This window comes from Rhinoraja longicauda, chromosome 20 (assembly GCF_053455715.1).
Source record: "Rhinoraja longicauda isolate Sanriku21f chromosome 20, sRhiLon1.1, whole genome shotgun sequence".
NCBI lineage: Eukaryota > Metazoa > Chordata > Chondrichthyes > Rajiformes > Arhynchobatidae > Rhinoraja > Rhinoraja longicauda.
In genome coordinates this window covers 2,188,080-2,210,506 of record NC_135972.1, presented here as the reverse complement: position 1 = coordinate 2,210,506, position 22,427 = coordinate 2,188,080, and the positions used below count along the sequence as shown (strand labels likewise).

Below are 22,427 nucleotides of genomic sequence, written 5' to 3'. Positions count from 1 at the left end.
CCCACCCACCCCCTCTCTCTACCCCCCTCCCTCTACCCCCCCCCACCCACCCCCCTCTCTCCCCCCCCCCACCCACCCCCCTCTCTCCCCCCCCCACCCCCCTCTCTCCCCCCCCCACCCACCCCCCTCTCTCCCCCCCCCCACCCCCTCTATCCCCCCCCCCCTCTCTTCTTCCTCCCCCACCCCCTCTCTCTCTCCCCACTCCCTCCCCCCCTCTCTCCCTCCCTCTCTCGTTGTAGTCGCGCCATCTGTTCCTGGGTGAGATGGGGCGTCGGGCTGGGCACAGGCACAGCAGCCCGCACTGACGGCGACACAGAGACACACACACAGACCATGGCACTCCGCGCTCACACTCACACTCCCAGCGCCGCTCACTAGAAACACTCACTGGTGGAGGACGTGGGGGAGGGAGAGAGCGAGAGTACACACACACACACACATACACACACACCACCCACCGGGAGAAGTTGCAGCAAAACTATCTCATGTGGGGGAAAGAAGGGATTTAAAAATGTCCGAGGGATGTCCATCTTCGACCGTTTCTGTTGGAGAAGTCCGTTCGTGGTGGCAGATCCCCGCCATCGCGCACTTTTGTTCACTGTTCAGGACCGCCTTTGGGCTCCCGGACTTCGAAATCGAGGTAATCGTATAAGTATATGTGTATTTATATATTTAAAATTCCCCCTCCTTCTCATCTCGCTTTCTTCTTGTTGTTGTCGTCGTCGTCGTTTTGAGTTGCGAGGCTCTCTTGTGCTGAGAGCGGGTTAAAAAGGTGCATTTGGACCGTCCTGTTGTGGAGACAAGGAGGCAGCGTTTGTTGAGCTCAGACTCTGTGTCACAGTCTCGCTCCCCAGATGCTGACTGACCGCCTGCCTTTCTATAAGAAAATAACTGCAGATGCTGGTACAAATGGAAGGTATTTATTCAACACAATGCTGGAGTAACTCAGCAGGTCAGGCAGCATCTCAGGAGAGGAGGAATGGGTGACGTTTCGGGTTGAGACCCTTCTTCAGACTGCCTTTCTATTGTGGGTCAGAACACGGGGCTTTATATATCTTTATATATATATATACACACACATATATATATATAATATATATACACCCCCCTCGTCGGTTGTCCTTTATTTTCCCCTCATTAAAAACACAAAACCGTGTGTGTGTGTGTTTAAAAAATATATATATAAAAGTTTACTAAAGTTGGAGGGGGGGGGAGGGCATGTGTGTGTGTTTAGTGGAGAGAGAAAACGCGCCTGTGGATATGAGGTGCTCTGCGACCCGCCTGCCTGCCTGCCTCGCTCTGCTCACTCGCATCGATCACACACACCACTGGCATTGTTAGAGGAGCGTGGAACCACATGCTCCTTCCTGCTAAAGTCACCACTTTGCCCTTTTACACCAAAAATTGTGGAGGAAAATAAAATACAAACATCCCCCCCCCCCCCCAACTTTAAAACGGGGCGTCCTAACAAAAAAAAATTCTTAACACACAAACCCGAATTCTGAAAATGTGCTTTACCTAAACAACTCGATCAGCATTTATTTGCCTCTTAAAATACAAGTGTTGCAAATTAAACTTCGGGGTTTTAAAAAAAAATTGGTGCCCGATCTTCACTGTGGGTGGGGGGGGGGTGGTTAAAGCTGAAAATAAAATATTGGTAAACATTCAATTGGCTTTATCGGAAACGAAAATGATTGTAAGGTTAAAGAAACTAAAGGCGTGCATTCTTGTTTGTTCTCCCCAATGTCTCCTCTCCCACCCCCATTGTTTTTGTCCAGTGAAGCTATTGTTTGAACCTGTTTTCACGGGGAAGGAGGGGGTTAATTCAGAACGATTGTTGAGCTTGTGAATATCTGGAAGTTTTTTTGTTTGCATTATTTTGCTTTGAAATGCAAATAAAATGTGTGTGTTTAAAAAAAATTTAAAAATCGCTGCTTTTGCCAAGCGAGAGATATTAGAAGTGTTGGCCGGGGTCTGGCGAGGATGTAGTGTGTGTTCCCGAGTGACTGCAGCCGTCGATGCAGGGGTTACTGTAAGGCGTAGCTTTCCAAAACAAAGCTTGCATTTCTGGCTGAATGCAAACTGCCGTCTTGTGTTGCCTGCAGTCGCCAGCCAGACCCCCCCCCTCCCCTCCCCTCCCCTCCATCCCACCACCAGCTGAGCCGTGCATTGTGAGCTTATTCACACATTAACTTTGCTTTCCGTTTGTTGAAATGCAACAAGTTGTTCCGGCGTCCCTCCAAACTTTGTGTAATCCCAGCGAAAATACTTCTCCCGTTGAATCCGGGCAGAAGAAAACCACGTCTTTGAGACTCTGCCCATCCTCCTAAAATGGAGAGACCGGTTTTAATTTTCTCTTTAAAGACATCTTTACCTTTTAACCTCGCACCCCCTCCCCCTCCCCCTCCCCCTCCAAAATCCCATTCACTGTTGTGTTTGTTTTCCCATCTCCTATGCTTTCCCCAAATAAACCCACAGGCGCCCATGTGCATCTCCGTGCCGTTGCAGAAATAACTCCTCCACTCCTCCTTGTGTATTGCTGAGCATAGAGGGAATAGTATAATTTGTGATTTTGCCTGTTCCTCGTCATCCCTCGCGGCTCAGTTCTCAACCATGTTGCTATCCATGGTAGCAAATGTTTTTATGAATATATTAGTCACTATGTATTGTGGTCAGCTTGCACTTTGGATCAGCTTTTGTGGATGTTAATGCCGATGTTCCTTCCTGTGTCTCTCTTTTCCACTGAAGTGTTATCCGCTCAATCGATACTTTAAAAAAAACCAACCCTGATGTTAATTGGAAACAAAATGCAGTTTGCTTTTTTCTGTCTCACACGTTGTGTTTCTTTTTTCAAATGTGTAAATAATGGTACAGTGCGCTCACCACGAAAGTAAGCTTTAATATTTAATTTAAACATACTTTCTTGCTATTGAGTTGACTCATTGATGAGACTTGGTGTGCACTATATACAGACACGAGGAACTGCAGATGCTGGTTGACAAAACAAAAATCAGCATCTGCACTACATGTATCTTTTAATTTTTGACGCAGTTGTGAGAAGCTAAAATGTTCAGTTAACTAATAGACATGAAGTTTATACAGTTTAAGAGGCAGATCACCTGAGCAGTGATTTCATTTATTGGAGAGATTACTGTGTTTTTCATTACATTTGATAGCACGTTTGCCAATCCTGCAAAGAACTGCAAGTTCCTGGTTTGTGCTGAGGTAGTTCTTTTCCATTGTTATGACAATTAATGCATTACAGTCATCTATCTATCTATCTATATATATATATATATTATCTATATACTAAAACTCGTTTGTTATCTTGTTTGCGACTGAACTTCAGCCAAAACGGTACACGATAGCGCCACAATGTTAGGCCCACCTCACTCACCATTGTCACTTTAGTGATAATGCAAGTAGTTGTATTGAAATCGATGTTATATTTTTTAAGTTATTCACATTTTAAAGTTTAAAAGGAGGGGAGGGGGAGGACAGGGTGTTGCACCAATGCAGGAGAGGTTTGGCCCCAATGGGTCCACTTGGTCTTTATCTAACTAAAACTCTCATCTTGTATGTGTATGCATGTTCTCGAAATACAGCCAAAACGGTACACGATAGTGCAACAATTGTAGGCCCACCTCACTCACCGTCCGCCTGTGGAGTGCAGAATCGGGTTTCGTTACATTTTAAACGTAATCAACTTTAATAAATGCGCCCCCCCCCCGCGCAGCACGCCCGTCCCGGCGTGCCCCGCCCGCGCCTGACCTTCCTCCCGTGGTGCGGCGGCGGCAGAGGGTCAAAGAAGATGGCCGTCGGCAGGACGAACATGCGGACGTTCTCCTGCTGCTGGGGGGCCGGGGTGAGTGGCCCCCTCTCCTCGCCCACCCCCGGGGGGAGACTCCCGGGCCAGCAGCGGGTCAGTTGGGGGAAGGTTGCCGGGCCAACAGGAGAGGTTTGGACCCAACAGGTCCGCGGGTCATCTAGCTCTTTATAGTCTTACGCTGTCTCTGAATGTCAAGTAGAAATAATATCTGTCTCTTGTGTGGAGAGTAGACATCTTGACGGACATTTACTAAGTACTCCTAACGGGGTTTTCTTGTGTACAGTCTGTGCCTTCAGGAAAGTAAGTGGAAAAACGTGTAATATTTGTGCCAGAACTAAAGTAATTTGTTTCATAGTCATACAGCGTGGAAACAGGCTCTTTGGCCCAACTTGCGCATGCCTAACAACATGCCCCATCTGCACTAGTCCCACCTGCCTGCGTTTGGCCCATATCCCTCTAAACCTGCCCTATCCATGTACCTGTCTAGTTGTTTCTTAAACGCTCCGATAGTCCCAGCCTCATCTACCTGTTCCGGAAATTTGTTCCATACACCCACTACCCTTGGTGTGGAAAAGGTTACTCCTCAGATTCCTATTAAATATTTTCCCCTTCAACTTAAACCTATGTCCTCTGGTTCTCGATTTGCCCCACACTGGGCAGGAGACTCTATGCATCCACCCGATCTATTCCTCTCATGATTTTATACACCTCTATAAGATCACCCCTCATCCTCCCAACATCCCCCACAAAATGTTCAATGTCTCAAAAAGTAACAATGATTGTTTTGTGCAGGTTGTGGAAGAATTATTATTTGTCTTTTAGCAAACACCACTCCAGCAGAACTACCATAGTTGTTAAACTTTACAAAACCTGTGAGCTTTTGAGAATATTGATATCGCTACAAGTATCATTGACATGAGTGTTGAGACTATTAATTTATGCTGTTGGAGAGATTATAATAATTCCCACATTCTCAATATCCCTGTTATAAATTATAAAGAACAGTTCTACTCCGAGTCTTATATTTAACAACTGAATGTTGAGAACAATTTTGTTTTTTGCTGTGGGAGGGGACAACTGTTCAACCCCCTATAATTATGGTGGCTCCAGGCAGATTTTTTCTCTAATCTTGTAAATTAAAAATAATCTTTCAAATATACAAAGGGAAAAGAAAACACTATTCATGAGATAAACCATTGCCATTTTGTTCTTTCCTAAAGAACACACAGGATAAGTAGTGAAAATTGAATTATAGCTTTATTTTAATCTCACTTAGCACTTTATTGTAAAATATTTTCATTGTTCATTACTCAAGGTAAATTCTGTAATAGATTTGTTTTGCCTTTATAAAGTGTTTTACACTGATGAGAACAGATATCACCAATAATATAGTTTCTGAACTTAAAACCAGACAAACTCCTTAGGACTGTTTTGCCAAATTATAAAGTTATTTTTGTTACATTCCAAAATTATATGTTGACACAGTGTGCAAAGATACAAAGTTGGAGTTTCGCATTTTAAATTATTCCAATTGCAATCTTATGGGTGCAATTTTTAAATTTGGAAATGCATCTTTTTGTACGATCTGTGCTGAGATATCAAGTTGTTAGAAACATGTACTGCAAATGTATAAAGTGGCTGAGATGAATTGGTTTCAGTCATTGCAGAGAAAACGCTCTTAGTTTTTGCAAAGCAATGTAACTTTTAAAATGTTACTTCTATTCGGTAAGTGTTCTTTCAGGCTTCTCGTGTGTGGCAGCTCATTGGTTTATCATGCTTGTGTATTTACACATGGAGCAGAGTTTGTTTTCAAAATGTATAATGCACGATGAGCTAGTCTTTCTACACAGTTGAACTGACTAAAAAGATCTTCACCATAAGGAGGTGAAAAATTGGAAACCAAGTGGTGGGTGTATGGCACAAGCTGCCAGAGGAGGTAGTTGAGGCTGGGACTATCCTAACATTTAAGAAGCAGTTAGGCAGGTACATGGATAGGACAGGTTTGGAGGGATATGGACCAAATGCTGGCAGGTGGGACTAGTGCAGCTGGGACATGTTGGTTGGTGTGGGCAAGTTGGGCCGAAGGGCCTGTTTCCACGCTGTAACACTCTATGACTCTCTAAGACCACAAACCCTGCAGCACCTTGTAATGGAGTCTTCGCTCCACGCTGGTGTGAAGCATCGGGCCTGGTGTGGGGATTGTAAATTGGACAGCGATTTGTAAAACTTAATATATCAATGTGTAATTCAACGAAACTGGTATGCTTCCATTTTGATTGAGGTTAGGTTCATTATTGTTACGTGAACCGAGGTAGAGTGAAAAGCTTTGTTTTGTGTGCTACCCAATCATATCGGGTAATACTGCACATAAATACAATCAGGTCAAGCTGAAGGACAACAGGTAGAGCAAAGGGGAAGGCACAGAGTGCAGAATATAGATCTCAGCATTGTAGTGCATCAGTTCCACAGACAAAGTGTGTAGGGCAGAACTAATGTGAATGGATCATCATTGGCTGGCACAGTCTCAGTGGGCCGAAGGGCCTGTTTCCACGTTGTACCTCTAAATGAAACTAAACAGAGGGGAAGAAGCTGTCCTGAGTCAAGCTTCTGTAAGATGTAACAGAATAACATCTATTAAGATGAATGTGGGGTGAGGAAAAGAATTATCAAGTGCTAACTTGAGCAGATACAGTGCATTCAGAAAGTATTCAGACCCTTTCACTTTTTTCACATTTTGTTACGTAACAGCCTTATTTTAAAATGGATCAAATTCTTTTTTTTTTTTTTGATCATCAATCTACACACAATACCCCAGAATGAAAAAACGAAAACAGGTGTTCAGAAATTTTTGCAAAGTAATTGAAAGGAAATAGCTGAAATATCACATTTACATAAGTATTCAGACTCTTTGCTGTGACACTCAAAATTGAGCTTAGGTTCATCCTGTTTCCATTGATTATCCTTGATGTTTCTACAACTTGATTGGAGTCCACTAATGGTAAATTAAATTGATTGGACATGATTTGGAAAGGCACACACATGTCCATATAAGGTCTCACAGTTGACAGTGCATGTCAGAGCAAAAGCCAAGCCATGAAGACGAAGGAATTGTTCGTAGACCTCCGAGACAGGATTGTGTTGAGACACAGATCTGGGGAAGGCTATAAAACAATTTCTGCAGCATTGCAGGTCCCGAAGAGCACAGTGGCCTCCGTCATTCTTAAATGGAAGAACTTTGGAACCACCAGGACTCTTCATAGAGCTGGCTGCCCGGCCAAACTGAGCAATCGGGGGAGAAGGGCCTTGGTCAGGGAGGTGACCAAGAACCCGATGGTCACTCTGACAGAGCTCCAGAGTTCCTCTGTGAAGATGGGGAACCTTCCAGAAGGACAACTAGATCTGCAGCACCCCACTAATCAGGCCTTTTTGGTAGAGTGGCCAGACGGAAGCCTCTCCTCAGTAAAAAGGCACATGACAGCTCGCTTGGAGTTTGCCAAAAGGCACCTAAAGGACTCTCAGATCATGAGAAACAAGATTCTCTGGTTTGATGAAACCAAGATTGAACTGGCCTGAATGCCAAGCGTCACGTCTGGAGGAAACCAGGCACTGCTCATCACCTGGCCAATACCATACCTACGGTGAAGCGTGGTGGTGGCATTTAGCGGCAGGATCTGGGAGACTAGTCAGGATCAAGGGGAAGATGAACGGAGCAAAGTACAGACAGATCCTTGATGAAAACCTGCTCCAGAGTGTTCTGGACTTCAGACTGGGGATGAGGTTCACCTTCCAACTGGACAACGACACTAAGCACACAGCCAAGACAACGCAGGAGTGGCTTCGTGACAAGTCTGTGAATGTCCTTGAGTGGCCTGGCCCAGCCAGAGCCCGGACTTGAACCCGATCGAACATTTCTGGAGGGACCTAAAAATAGCGCTGCATCGACGCTCCCCATCCAACCTGACAGAGCTTGAGAGGATCTGCAGAGAAGAATGGGAGAAATTACCCAAGTACAGGTGTGCCAACCTTGTAGCGTCGTACCCAAGAAGATTTGAGGCTGTAATCATTGCGAAAAGTGCCTCAACAAAGTACTGAGTAAAGGGTCGGAATACCTATGTAAATTTGATATTTCAGTTATTTGTTTTTAATTATTTTGCAAATATTTCAAAACACCTGTTTTCGCTTTTTTATTACGGGGTACCGTGTGTAGATTGATTTAAAAAAAAAAAAGAATTTAATCCATTTTAAAATAAGGCTGTAACGTAACAAAATGTTGAAAAGGTGAAGGGGTCTGAATTTCTGAATGCACTGTATGCCTTAAAAGGGGGAGAGAGGAGGGGAGAGGAGTACTGGTACTCTAGCTTGGGGTAAGGCCACCAGGAGTGGTGAGTGATATCAAGAACACGGGAGGTGTTGGGGAGATCATAAGTCATTTGAGCAGAATTAGGCCATTCGGCCCATCAAGTCTACTCCGCCATTCAATCATGGCTGATCTATCTCTCCCTCCTAACCCCATTCTCCTGCCTTCTCCCCATAACCCCTGACACCCGTAGTAATCAAGAATCATATCTATCTCTGCCGTTAGAATATCTGCTGACTTGGCCTCCAGAGCCTTCAGCGGCAATGAATTCCGCAGATTCACCACCAGATTCACCAAACGAGGAACACAAGTGGCGGTGAAAAGGAACTTGTTAAGCTGGAGGGGCAAAGCCATGAAGGGGATTTAGCACCATTAAAATGGGGAAAAGCATTAAGATGCCAGCAGACTGAGATATCTGGTAATAACAAGGAACTGGAGATGCCGATTTATACCGAAGATAGGCGCACAGTGCTGGAGTAACTCAGCGGGTCAGGCAACAACTCTGGAGTACATGGACAGGTCCCGACCTAAAACGTTGCCAATCCATGTTCTCCAGAGATGCTGCCTGACCCGTTGAGTTACTCCAACACTCTGTGAAACGTCACCTATCCATGTTCTCCACAGATGCTGCCTGACCCGCTGAGTTACTCCAGCACTCTGTGAAACGTCACCTATCCATGTTCTCCAGAGATACTGAGTTACTCCAGCACTTTACGTCTCTTGTAAGAAAAAATGGTCATAATGTTAGCTTGAGTTAAGCTGTGTTTTTGTAAAGCAGTTATGTTTCCAAAGCTGCAAAGTTAATTTAAGAAGAAACAAACATTTTTGAGAAGTTACAGGTTGATTACAGGCTTAGAGGGGTATGGGTCAAACATGAGCCAAACGGGGTTAGCTTTGATGGGCCATCTTGGTTGGCATGGATGACTTGGGCCGATTCTGGCTGTATTTCAGACACATACCCCATAAAATAAACATCGCCATTTTGATCTAATACTTCTGTGTTCAATGTTGTCATTAAACGCGTGCTTCGTTGAACGATGACTCCTGAGATAAATGCTCAAATTTTCTTCAAGTTACAGGTATGTGCGTTAGTTAATCAGCCTCTATAAAATTGACCCTCGTATGTAGGGAGTTGATGAAAATGTGGGATAACTAAGAGTTCGTATGAATGGGTACTTGTGGACGTGGTGAGCCTGTTCTGTGCTATATCTTTCAATCAATCTTGTCAAAGGCATTAGCATTTTTGGCCATACGATGCTTTTAGTTTTAAAAGTGAGCCCTTTTTTAAAGAAATTGTGCATGCACTTCGCTGCGGTACAATACGTACACACAAATACTTGTTCAGTTTTGTAGCCAGGACATTGTGAAACATGGGGTCTGTGCTTGCAATGTAGTGTTTTCTGGTTCACAATGGACGTGCCAAACATGATACCATCTCTTATCTACCTGCACGTAATCCATATCCCTCCTTTCCCTGCATATCTGGGCGCTATCGTATCTGACCCCCCCCCCCCCATGGCGGTGCATTCCAGCCACCAGCCACTCTCTGTGTGAACTCTTCCCCCGCACATCTTCTTTAAACTTTGCCCCTCTCACCTTAAAGCTTTGCCCTCTGGTATTTGATTTTTCTCCCCCCAACTTGGAATAAGGTTCTGACTGTCTACCCTATACATTCACCTCATAATTTTATTTGCTTCTCTCATGGTCTCCCCGCAACCTCCAGCGTTCTGGAGAAAACAATCCTAGTTTGTCCCTCCCTGCAGTTAACGCCCACTAATCCAGCCCATTGCAATTGCCACCGTCCAGTTGGCTTTGGTGTTCTCATAACTGATAGGTGCAGAATTAGGCCATTCGGCCTATCAAATCTACTCTGCCATTCCATCATGGCTGATCTATCTCTCCCCATCAACCCCATTTTCCTGTCTTCTCCCTGTAACCCCTGACACCTGTACTAATCAAGGTTCTATCTATCTATGCCTTAAATGTTTCCACTGACTTGGCCTCCACAGCCTTCTGTGGCAAAGAGTTCTATCCCCGACTGAAGATTTCTCTGGACTTTTGTGGCTTCCAGTCGACTCATTCATGGCTGTGAGCTGTAGTTGGTCATTGAAGTGTTGTGTTGTGCTAACACGGACTGTGACACGCTGGCCCCTGCGTTCCTTTTATTGGGTAGAGCACAAATTAACTGGTGTCTCTTGACAGCTTAGAGTAAGTAAAGCTCCACTTCACTGGCACACGACCAAGAGCGTAGACATCCAGCCAACGCGGCTGCCTGCCTGCTTTTTTGTTTCAAAATTGCCCGTTATTGGAGAATCGTGACATATCAATGATTTTTATAAACATTACTTTTCAGAAATTTACTTTAGTGTCTGTTGGGTATGAGAGGAGAACATTGTAATCAAGTCGAAGGTAGACACAAAATGCTGGAGTAACTCAGCGGGTCAGGCAGCATCTTGGGAGAGAAGGAATGGGTGACGTTTCGGGGTGGGACCCCGCCCCCCTCCCCTGACATCATTCTGAAGAAAAGTCTCGACCCAAAACATCACCCATTCCTTCTCTCCCGAGATGCTGCCCGACACGCTGAGTTACTCCAGCATTTTGTGCCTACCTTCGATTTAAACCAGCATCTGCAATTTTCCCTACACATTGTAATCAAGTCTCCAATTTCTTCTGCTAATCATTCAGTATTGGCAATTCTGGCATCTCAAAACTGCACATGGATTGATTTCTCTTGGATCAATTCTTGGTTGTTGGTGAATATCTACACCACGATTTGCAAAGAGAAACAAACAACAGCAAGATCAGCATTAAAGGACGTTCTTTTAGGAAGGAGATCTTTCAATCAGAGGGCGGTGAATCTGTGGAATTCTTTGCCACAGACGGCTATGGAGGCCAAGTCAGTGGATATTTTTCTGGCACAGATAGATAGATTCTTGATTAGTACAGGTGTCGGAGGTTATGGGGAGAAGGCAGGAGAATTGGGTTAGGAGGGAGAGACAGATCTCCCATGATTGAACAGCAAAGTAGACGATGGGCCAAATGGCCTAATTCTACTCCTATTCCTTATGACCTTAAGATGTTTCAACTCGTCAGTGATCAATTAATGGTGTCAACCCCCCCCCCCGATCCAAACGCTGGGTGTAAATGTACTGGAACTTGAGGGGCTAGGAAAGGCAGTTGAGCTGTGTGTTGTCACTTGAGATACATCAGGTGCCTCTTGTCATCCAATGGATCCAGTAGCACTAAGCCGAAAGTTAATTCCTGCATCCTCTCGTTCAACAGCATCAAAGACATGAAGTTTGCCTGGTGTGGGACCACTGTGATGGAGGATATCAGACCCTCATCTGGGACCGGCACACACAGTGTCGTCAGACTCCAGTGCCACCTTTTATGGATGGTATAGAATGCTATGTTAGTCACGCGGTGGGGCAGTCACCATTATAAAGCCATCATCTTTCTGGCTGTGAACCTAATCTCTCCGGTCAATTAGTTAAAGACTGGTTTTATTCACTCTTGGTAGCCTAATTGCACCATCATTGAACATGCCTAGATATTAGGGAACATAAGGAACTGCAGATGCTGGTTTTCAAAGAAAGACACCAAGTGCTGGAGTAACTCAACGGGTCAGGAAGTATCTCTGGAGAGCATGGACGGGTGACGTTTTGGGTTGGGATCCTTCTTCATACCAGGCTATTTGTTGTGTTTGTGTTTGGATGGGCAAATTTGGGGAGTGACATTTTTTTATTCTGATTATGTTTATTATTGTCATGTGTCCTGAGGTGCAGTACTTTGTTTTGCATGCATCCAAACAGCTCAGAAACATACATAAGTTCAACCGTCAAACTGGGTACTTTACTGTCACCTGTGCCTAGGTACAGTGACTAAGTGCAATATTACAGGTGTAATTCAGTTTAGAGACGCAGCGCGGAAACAGGCCCTTCGGCCCACCGGGTCCGCGCTGACCAGCGATCCCCGCACATTAACACTATCCTACACACACTAGGGACAATTTTTACATTTACCAAGCCAATTAACCTAAACCTGGACGTCTTTGGAGTGTGGGAGGAAACCGAAGATCTCGGAGAAAACCCACGCAGGTCACGGGGAGAACATACAAACTCCGTACAGACAGCGCCCATAGTCGGGATGGAACCTGGGTCTCCGGCGCTGCATTCGCTGTAAGGCAGCAACTCTACCGCTGCACCACCGTGACCGCCCTAGTTGTTCCCTAGTGCACTAGGTAGAGCAAAGGGGAAGATACAGAGTGCAGAATATAGATGTCGGTTATATTCTGAGACAAAGTCCAATGTCTGCAATGGGGTAGTGGAGAATTCGACAGTACTCTAGCTTATGGAAGGACCCTTCAGAAGCCTGGGAAGAGAGGGGAAGATCATTGAAGATGATCATTGAAGATGATCATTGAAGACACAAAAAGCCGGTGTAACTCAGCGGGTCAGGCAGATGTTCGTGGAGAAAGGAATGGGTGACGTTTTGGGGTCGAGACCCTTCTTCGTAAGATCATTGAGGGTGGGTAGGCATTTCCAGTGAGTATAGTCGCCCATTCAGACATGTGGAGAAACGTTGTGGGTTGAATCACCCAACTCTCCTGCGCTGTACTGCCCTTGCTTTGGCTTGGCTGTGATGCTCACACCTGTATCATAATACAAATACGGTTTGTCTGGACTAATTACTGTAGTAAGCTGAAGTGCGGGAACCAAACTGAGCTAAGCCGCCCCGCGCTTCTGTCCTTTTCAGGAGCATGGATGTAACCCACTTGAATGTTCAAAGGTAGAGCTTAACCCTGTATGTGTTGTAGTGCGCTGGCACAAGTACTTCAGCAGCTCTTTAAGTTAACATCTGTGGCTTTGCTGGCTCTGATACGCAACTGCTCAGCAAAACGAGGCCGCTGTAAAAGTCATCTTTAATTGAGCCTGGAAGTTGTGACCAGCAATTTGTTAACTTGGCCAATGATTGTAGGATAAATGAGGTCATTATTCTGATCAACTTGAGGTGGGTATATAATTATTCTCACTGACTGGAGTACTGCAGTGTTTACTTTGTGTAAGTGGAGATTGTGTAACTGTAACATATGGCTGAATATTAACATGCCAGCCATCAAGGAAAGTTTACATACAATCTTAAAAGAAACCACAAAGTGCTGGAGGAACTCAGCGGCTCAGGCAGCGTCTATGGAGAACATGGATAGGCGATAAGGACTTCCGGCTGTTTGCACTAATATTGCGATTTTTAAATTATTGTTTTTTTTTTGCTTATTATGTTATCTCCGAGTTTAAACTGTGTTTACTTTAAGCTGTTGCAAGTTAGAATTTCATCATTCTGTTGTCGGCACATGCTACAATTAAACGATCTTGACTATTGACGTTTTGTGTAGGCCCCTTACACCAACAATCTTGCTGGGTAGTTGCTAGTTATTTTCTTCAGTTAGAGAGCACTAGTAATTCTTTACTGGTTATGTAACACTCACTTTAGTAATCTAGCATGTGGATTCTGTGGTAAAATGCGCACATTGGTGCCAGGCATGTTGATTTTGCTGTTAAATGTGCTTGCGTTGCGTTATTTCATCAGTTAACTTGGGTTAAATGATTTCGCTGTTTTCTGTACTGAAATTATCAGAATTTCATTTCTGTATTTTCAAACAAGTATAGGATATTAATCAAAACACAAAGTGCAGGAGGAACTCTGGGTCAGGCAACATTTGTGGAAGAAATGGACCATTCCCTCCACAAGTGCTGCCTGTCCATTTTCTCCACAGATGCTGCCTGACCCGCTGAGTTGCTCCAGTACTTTGTTTATTTTGCTTGTGGGCCGACTCAGTGAAAACCCTACGTGTTCTAAACATGATTGGGACATGCATGCTGCAGTGAAGCACTTCAATGTGGCAACCATTCCAGGAGGCCGTTTCCAAACTTGGTAGTGTATGAACAATGGACATGCATGGAATGACAAGTAGTATAAGAAGATAACTGTAGATGCTGGTACAAATCGAAGGTATTCACAAAATGCTGGAGTAACTCAGCAGGTCAGGCAGCATCTCGGGAGAGAAGGAATGGGTGATGTTTCGGGTCGAGACCCTTCTTCAGACTGATGTCAGGGGGCTGGACAAAGGAAGGATACAGGTGGAGACAGGAAGATAGAGGGAGATCTGGGAAGGAGGAGGGGAAGGGAGGGACAGAGGAACTATCTAAAGTTGGAGAAGTCGATGTTCAAAATACTTGCATGGAATGGACGGATATGGATCATGTGCGGATAGAGGAGACTGGTTTATCTTGGCATCATGTTCAGCACGGACATTGTGGGCTGAAGGGCCTCTTCCATCTTCTTGGGGAGAGTGGCCTGCATGAGGTGTTTTGGAGAGCGAGGGAAGATGAGATTGGCTGCGAGGTATGGATCGGTTCTACCAGTGTCGGTCGGGTTTTAGACGGAATCCAGACTTGTGTTTGCTTCAGCGCTGTTGGCAGGAAACGAGCTTGAGCACTTTCCACTTCAGGTTTTGTCTGTGCCTCAGTTTTAACATTTCAAACAAAAGATAAAAGCTCAGGATGTAATTCTTGCAACAATAAGAAGAGCCATCTCCTGGTTCCACCGGTCAGTTCAATTATACAGCCCAAAGGTGTCTGGTCAAGTTAATAGACCTTGAGTTCACAGCGGCAGCCTAGTTCTCGTTCAATGGGAATGTGAGTGAACCTGCTAGCATAGTGAATACTAAAAAGTTAGCTTTTGACACCTGTGTCTGACATTGAAACTGCTTATTTTCCCCCTGCAGCCTTTGAAGCAACAGTTACAAACAAATAGAAATTGTAATCACCACAGGAAGCCATAAAGCTCCCTGTTATTTTCCCCCCTTGATGTTTGGGACTCTTCTGTGGACCTAGTGTAGTTAATGTCCCCGCACATTAACAGTACCCTCCATAGGCTCGCCAACTGTCCCGTATTAGCCGGGACATCCCGTATTTTGGGCTAAATTAGTTTGTCCCGTACGGGACCGCCCTTGCCCCACATTAGTAGGGTTGCCAACTTCCTCACTTCCAAATACGGGACAAGGTGACGTCACCGCCCCGCGTGACCTCACCCAGCCAGCGGCCACGTGCTCCCGCTCCACCAATGGCGGTCGAGTTACTCCAGCACTTTGTGTCTTTTTTTGACAATTAAACACTCTTGAAATTTAACATCTGGTGAAGACTTATTTTTCACTGTTCAACAAATGTGCAGTGCAAAACTGATTGCTAGGATGTATGGTTGTGTAATTCCACATTAAATGTAATCTAGCTAAGGGATACAGCATGGATACAAGCCCTTCGGCCCACTGAGTCCACGCCAACCATCGATCACACTAGTTCTATGTTATCCCACTTTCTGATCCACTCCCTGCACACTCGGGGGCAATTTACAGAGGGCCAATTAACCCACAAACCCACACATCGTTGGGATGTGGGAGGAAAGCGGAGCACCCGGAGGAAACCCACGTGGTTGTAGGGAGCAGGTGCAAACTCCACACAGACTGGATGGAACCCAGGCCTCTGGCACTGTGGGGCATCGGCTTTACCGGCTGTGCCACTGTGGCCTGTGTTTATAAAGGTGATTTCATTTTGTGATTGTAGAATGTTTAATAAGGACATTTAAGTTCCAAAATAGGTTAATTTCACTGAAGTACAGTATTATGCAGCACAATTAGAAATTTGATTCCTAACCAGTCTGAAGAAGGGTCTCGACCCGAAACGTCACCCATTCCTTCTCTCCAGAGATGCTGCCTGTCCCGCTGAGTTACTCCAGCATTTTGTGTCTATCTTCTAGAAATTTGATTAGCTGAAGTGGGAAGAAACCTGGGACCTTTGAGTCGATTGTTCTGAATTGTCATGTACGCAGGCTAGCTGTGGTACAGTAAAATTGTTCCATGTGGCAGCTTTACGGGCACATTTAATGCAGTAACACGCACGTAAATGTACAATAAATGAATAATCAGCAATACGATGGACAGGGCCACTGTACCAATTTGATATTTTATTGGTGGTTCCAAATCTATTTATTTAACTTCTAGAATGTCATATTAACCAGCAATAGAACAATGAATGTTTTACTTGCAGCAGCTTTACAGGCTCGTAAATGCAATGCACACAGAAAAGTAACTCAATCCAAAACGTTTTCAAAGTCAGTAGTGCAAAGAGCCAGTCCGTGGAAGTTCATAATTGCTGATTCATTCACAAAATGCTGGAGTAACTCAGCAGGTCAGGCAGCATCTCAGGAGAGGAATGGGCGACGTTTCGGGTCGAGACCCTTCTTCAGACTGAAGAAGGTCAGTGTTGTGCGGTGTTCAAGAGCACAGTGGTCGTTGGGAAAAAGTTGAAGAATGGCGGGACAGTCATATGTTGAAAGACTGGAGCGACTAGGCTTGTATACACTGGAATTTAGAAGGATGGGAGGGGATCATATTGAAACATAAGGTTATTAAGGGGTTGGACACGTTAGAGGCAGGAAACATGTTCCCGATGTTGGGGGAGTCCAGAACAGGGGCCACAGTTTAAGAATAAGGGGTAGGCCATTTAGAATGGAGATGAGGAAACGTTTTTTCAGTCAGAGAGTTGTAAATCTGTGGAATTCTCTGCCTCAGAATGCAGTGGAGGCCAATTCTCTGGATGCTATCAAGAGAGAGCTAGATAGAGCTCTTCAGGATGGCGGTGTCAGGGAGTATGGGGAGAAGGCAGGAACGGGGTACTGATTGAGAATGATCAGCCATGATCGAGCGGTACTGGCTTGAAGGGCCGAATGGCCTACTCCTGCACCTATTGTCTATTGTTCCTGAAACTGGTGGTCACGGTTTTCAGGCTCCTGTTCCTTCTTCCTAATGGCAGGCATGAAATGAGAGCGTGGCCAGGGTGGTGTGGGTCTCTGATGATGCTGGCTGCCCTTTTTGAGGTAGCGCCTCCTGTAGTTTCCTTCGATGGTGGAGAGGTCAGTACCTGTGCTAGACCGGCCATTGTCAGCCGCTTAATGTGTTCTCCTTTCTCCAGGGGCTTGTTTCCGTCTGGCCTGTGATTTGTACTTCAGTTGATTGTAGGTATAGTTTCAGGTTAAGGCTGTGGGGAAGTTTGGCAAGTGAGTTGTGCACTAGATGAGAGGGACAAAGTATGGAGGAGACGTGCGGGCCAAGTGTGTTTATACAGGGGTGGTGGGGGCCTGGAACGTGCTGCCAGGGGTGGTGGTGGAGGCAGATACCATTGTGTTAGGCAAGCATGTGGGTATGCTGGGAATGGAGGTATGTGGAACACATGCAGGCAGAGATTAGTTTAACTTAGCATTGTGTTCAACATGGACATTGTGGGCCTCTGCTTGGGAGAGAAACTAACAAACATGAGCACATTGCTGTGAGCACATTGCTAGGTTTTCTTGAGGGAAGCTGGGAACCTTCATGTGATGTCAGGGGTGGAAGACGAGGAGCTTGCATTTTACTGAACCCAATGAGACACTTGGAGGAGCGGGACTCATGGAACTATGCCATCAATTATCACCACCGAATTGGTACCGGCTGCGGTTTAAGATTATGGGACAAATAACAATATATAAACGTAGGTATGATCAGGAAGATTAATGGAGACTGAGTGTGTGGATACTAGACATATCTGCACCCGCTGGCTGCACATCTCTGCCGTGGGCGGTCCTGCCTCGGCCCTGTTTCTCCTGCAGGCCGGGAACCCGTGGAGCCATTGCCGGGCGGGGACTGTCCCCCGGGGCCGTGGGCAGGCGAGGGGGGAGAAGGAAAAGCCACTTCACTGGGTCCAGTGCGTCCAGCGCTGAGCGGTGGCGACGGCATGGGCCCGTTGCCGGGCGGGGAGTGTCTCCCGGGGCCGTGGGCAGGACGGGGAGAAGGCGCTGACCTCGGCCCGGCTTCTCCTGCGGGCCGGGCGTGAAGCCGAAGCCTCCTGCAGTTCGTCTGCGATCGGCAGCGGCGGCCATCTTGTTGGACCCTCTGCTGCCGCCGCGCTGCACCATGGGAGGAAGGTCAGGCGCGGGGCACACAGGGACGGGCGCCAGTCCTCCCGCTGGTCCTCCCGGGGGGGGGGGGGAAGCAGTTATTAAAGTTTATTAAGTAAATTGTTTATAAAAAGTAACAAATGTGGGTTTATTCAGACAAGCGGGGGAATGGTGAGAAGGGTGGGCCTAAAATGAGAGTTTAGTAATGTTTAGATATCCGAGGGGGAATATTTCCTACGTGGTAAAAGACAAATCACTTAAGAATGGGAAGGTGACAGAGGAATTGATATTCCCATGAAGGACAGGCCGTCAGTGCAGAGCTAAAGTACTTGTACAATCCCATCATCCCAACAAACCATTACATGTGGGATGTTGCTTAATATATCAAAAAGAAAAATGAAAGCAGGCTGGTCAACAGTAATCATGGCTTGTAAATTCTGTCCTTCATCACACAGTACCTGGGCAGCAGCAAGACCACGTCGAGGCAAGACCAGAGGTTAAAAGTGTTTGTTAGTCATTCACATTGATGGTCGAAAGACCAGTTTCCTGCCAATCTCTGCAGATGCTGGTTAAAATTGACGGTAAGACACAAAATGCTGGAGTAACTCAGGGGGTCAGGCAGCATTCCGGGAGAGAAGGAATGGGTGACGTTTCCGGTCGAGACCCTTCTTCAGACTGATGTCAGGGGAGGGGGTGGGACCGCCCGCCACCCCCGTCCCAAAACGTCACCCATTCCTTCTCTCCCGAGATGCTGCCTGACCCGCTGAGTTACTCCAGCATTTTGTGTCTACTGTAGAACATTATCTGCACTCTGTATCTTCCCCTTTTTGTCTACCTATTGTACTGAGTTTGGCTTGGTTCTCTTTTTGTGTAGGATTAGCTGGTTGGATGGCAGGCAAAACAAAGTTTTTCACTGTACCTCAGTGAACATGTCGATGATAAACCTAGACTTAAGTCAACAGCTGCTGGATTGACAAGCCAGCCGTTTGATATTTCTGATTTCAAGTAGCTCTTGCATCCCCCTCTCTCTCCGTCCCTCCCCACCCTGGTTGTTGTACTGATTCCACTGTCGCCCTGCCGAGATTCATTGTGTGCACAACTCATTAACACCTAGCCCACAGCCAACAATGCACCATTTCCTTGACCATCCTTGTCTCTTTGCATATCTTTTCATTCGTTTGTTCTACATGAACTGTCTAAATCTCACATTTGCCTTTCAGTGAAACATAGAAAATAGGCGCAGGAGGAGACCATTCGGCCCTTCGAGCCAGCACTGCATTCGGCCTGACCTGAGTTACTCCAGCATTTGGCTGATCATCCACAATCAGTACCCCGGTTTGGCTTTTTCCCCATGTTCCTTGATTCCCTTAACCCTAAGAGCTAAGTCTGACTCTCTTGAAAACCTTCCCCCTGACTCTCAGTCTGAAGAAGGGTCTCGGCCCAAAACGTCACCTGTTCTTCTCCCCAGAGATGCTGCCCGACCTGCTGAGTTACTGCAGCTTTTTGCGTCTGTCTTCAGCGTAGGGGTTGAATTGATGGGTGCGGAGATCTGGCATGGAGATGATAGTACCTGACGGACGATGTCACGTCCAGTCAACTTTGCAGTTGTGCGGCGGTAGAGTTGCTGCCTTACAGCGAATGCAGCGCTGGAGACCCGGGTTCCATCCCGACTACGGGTGCTGTCTGTACGGAGTTTGTACGTTCTCCCCGTGACCTCCATGTGTTTTCTCTGAGATCTTCAGTTTCCTCCCACACTCCAAAGACGTACAGGTTTGTAGGTTAATTGGCTTGGTAAATGCAAACATTGTCCCTAGTGGGTATAGGATAGTGTTAATAGACAATAGGTGCAGGAGTAGGCCATTCAGCCCTTCGAGCCAGCACCGCCATTCACCGTGATCATGGCTGATCATCCACAATCAGTACCCCGTTCCGAACTTCTCCCCACATCCCTTGACTCCGCTATCGTTAAGAGCTCTATCTAACTCTCTTGAAAGCATCCAGGGAATTGGCCTCTACTGCCTTGTGAGGCTCAGAGAGTTCCACAGCTTCACAACTCTCTGAGTGAAAAAGTTTTTCCTCGTCTCCGTTCTAAATGGCCTACCCCTTATTCTTAAACCGTGGCCCCTGGTTCGGGACTCCCCCAACATTGGGAACATGTTTCCTGCCTCTAACGTGTCCAACCCCTTAATAATCTTATACGTTTCAATAAGATCCCCTCTCATCCTTCTAAATTCCAGAGCATACAAGCCCAGTCGCTCCAGTCTTTCAACATGTGCGGTGTTCGCTGGTCGGCGCGGGCCCGGTAGGCCAAAGGGCCTGTTTCCGTGCTGTATCTCTAAACTGCACTTCTAAATAATTGCTGGATGAACTTGGCACCCCACCCGCCTGAATCACTGCAGTGAATGTCCGCCAGCAGTCTGGCCACTGAGGATTGTTCTGCACATTCCAGACTTTGCTGTCTGTCGAAACCGAATGTAATACAGCAAGCCAACCGCTGGTGCCCACTCACCACCCCTTCGTGCCTGCAACTGCTCACTGGATCACCGTCCTTGTAGTATTAGGTGGCAACAATAAACCTGAAACTAAAGCTTTGTGAGACTTCATTCAAAGTGAGTAGGTTGCAAAAGGCAAGTTTGTCATCCGAAACCAGAGAAGGTGCAGGAGTATCTGTGATTTCCATCAGCAAAATCACCCACAGTTTCTATAACATAGCCTGAGCTTAAAAATATAGGGCCCTACATCACGGAAACAGGCCATTCAGCCCAACTTGTCCATGCCAACCAAGATGCCCCATGTATGCTAGTCCCACCTTCCTGCATTTGTCCCACATCCCTCTAAACCTTCCCCCATGTCCCTGTCCAAACGTCTCTTAAATGCTGTTATCGTACCTGCCCCAACTTCCTCCTCTGGCAGCTTGTTTCTTACTGTAAACTATCTCACTGAAGGGAGACACAAAATGCTGGAGTAACTCAGCAGGACAGGCAGCGTCTCTGGAGAGAAGGAATACAGAGAAGGTTCACCAGATTGATTCCTGGGATGGCAGGACTTTCATATGAAGAAAGACTGGATAGACTCGGCTTGTACTCGCTGGAATTTAGAAGATTGAGGGGGGATCTTGTAGAAACTTACAACATTCTTAAGGGGTTGGACAGGCTAGATGCAGGAAGATTGTTTCCGATGTTGGGGAAGTCCAGAACTAGGGGTCACAGTTTAAGGATAAGGGGGAAGTCTTTTAGGACCGAGATGAGAACGTTGTTTTTCACACAGAGAATGGTGAATCTGTGGAATTCTCTGCCACAGAAGGTAGTTGAGGCCAGTTCATTGGCTATATTTAAGAGGGAGTTAGATGTGACCCTTGTGGCTAAAGGGATCAGGGGGTATGGAGAGAAGGCAGGTACAGGTTACTGAGTTGGATGATCAGCCATGATCATATTGAATGGCGGTGCAGGCTCGAAGGGCCGGATGGCCTACTCCTGCACCTACTTTTTATGTTTCTAAGGAATGGGTGATGTTTCGGGTCGAGACCCTTCTTCAGACTGATGTCAGGAGAGGGGGCGGGACAAAGATAGAATGTAGTCAGAGACAGTAAGACTAGTGGGAGAACTGGGAAGGGGATGGAGAGAGAGGGAGAGCAAGGGCTATCTGAATGTAGAGGGCAATGTCCATCCGCTGGGGTGTGAACTCACTGGCGTGCGTTGGCTCCTAAGGAACCTCACTATCTCACTGACGTTGTTGGTCCACAAGGAGAACTTTTACTTTGGACGAGCTGTGGGAATGTTTTTATTCAGAGGAGCAACATTAACGACCGCACACATGTAGTCACTGAGACATGCTAACGATCACGGATCATACGTGTGCCTGAAAGAGGTCTTTGATGTGGAACGTGAATGCATTAAGGATAGGAAACGTCAGAGGGAAATTGTTTTTAAAATCAGAGAAACAAAGAAATGGTGGAATTTAAATAGAAAGACTTTAAATGACTATACAAAGCGTTTTGTTGCGCTGTTAAAGGTAGGGTTTTGCTACCTATGCCTCTCATCATTTTATAAACTCGCAACCTCCGCCATTTCTGAGAAAATCATTCAAACTCTATATTCCAGCCTCTCCTTTCGGCTAATACCCTGTAATCCAGGCAGCATTCTGGAAAACCTCTTCTGCACCCTCTCCAAAGCCTCCACATCCGATAACTCTTCCCAGAACTGCAATTGGGATGTTTTAGTTTGGTTTTGAGATGCAGCATGGCCCACTGAGTCT

General features: G+C 46.1%; 1 protein-coding gene across 1 annotated transcript in view; it reads left to right on the top strand.

Moving 5' to 3' along the window:
* Positions 1 to 313: 313 nt before the first annotated feature.
* Positions 314 to 22,427, top strand: part of cecr2 (CECR2 histone acetyl-lysine reader) — a 101,845-nt gene continuing 79,731 nt past the window's right edge. The window contains exon 1 of the mRNA XM_078416459.1: positions 314 to 640. Coding sequence (XP_078272585.1) covers positions 512 to 640 — 129 coding nt within the window. The 5' untranslated portion in view covers positions 314 to 511. The remainder of the gene's footprint in view (positions 641 to 22,427) is intronic.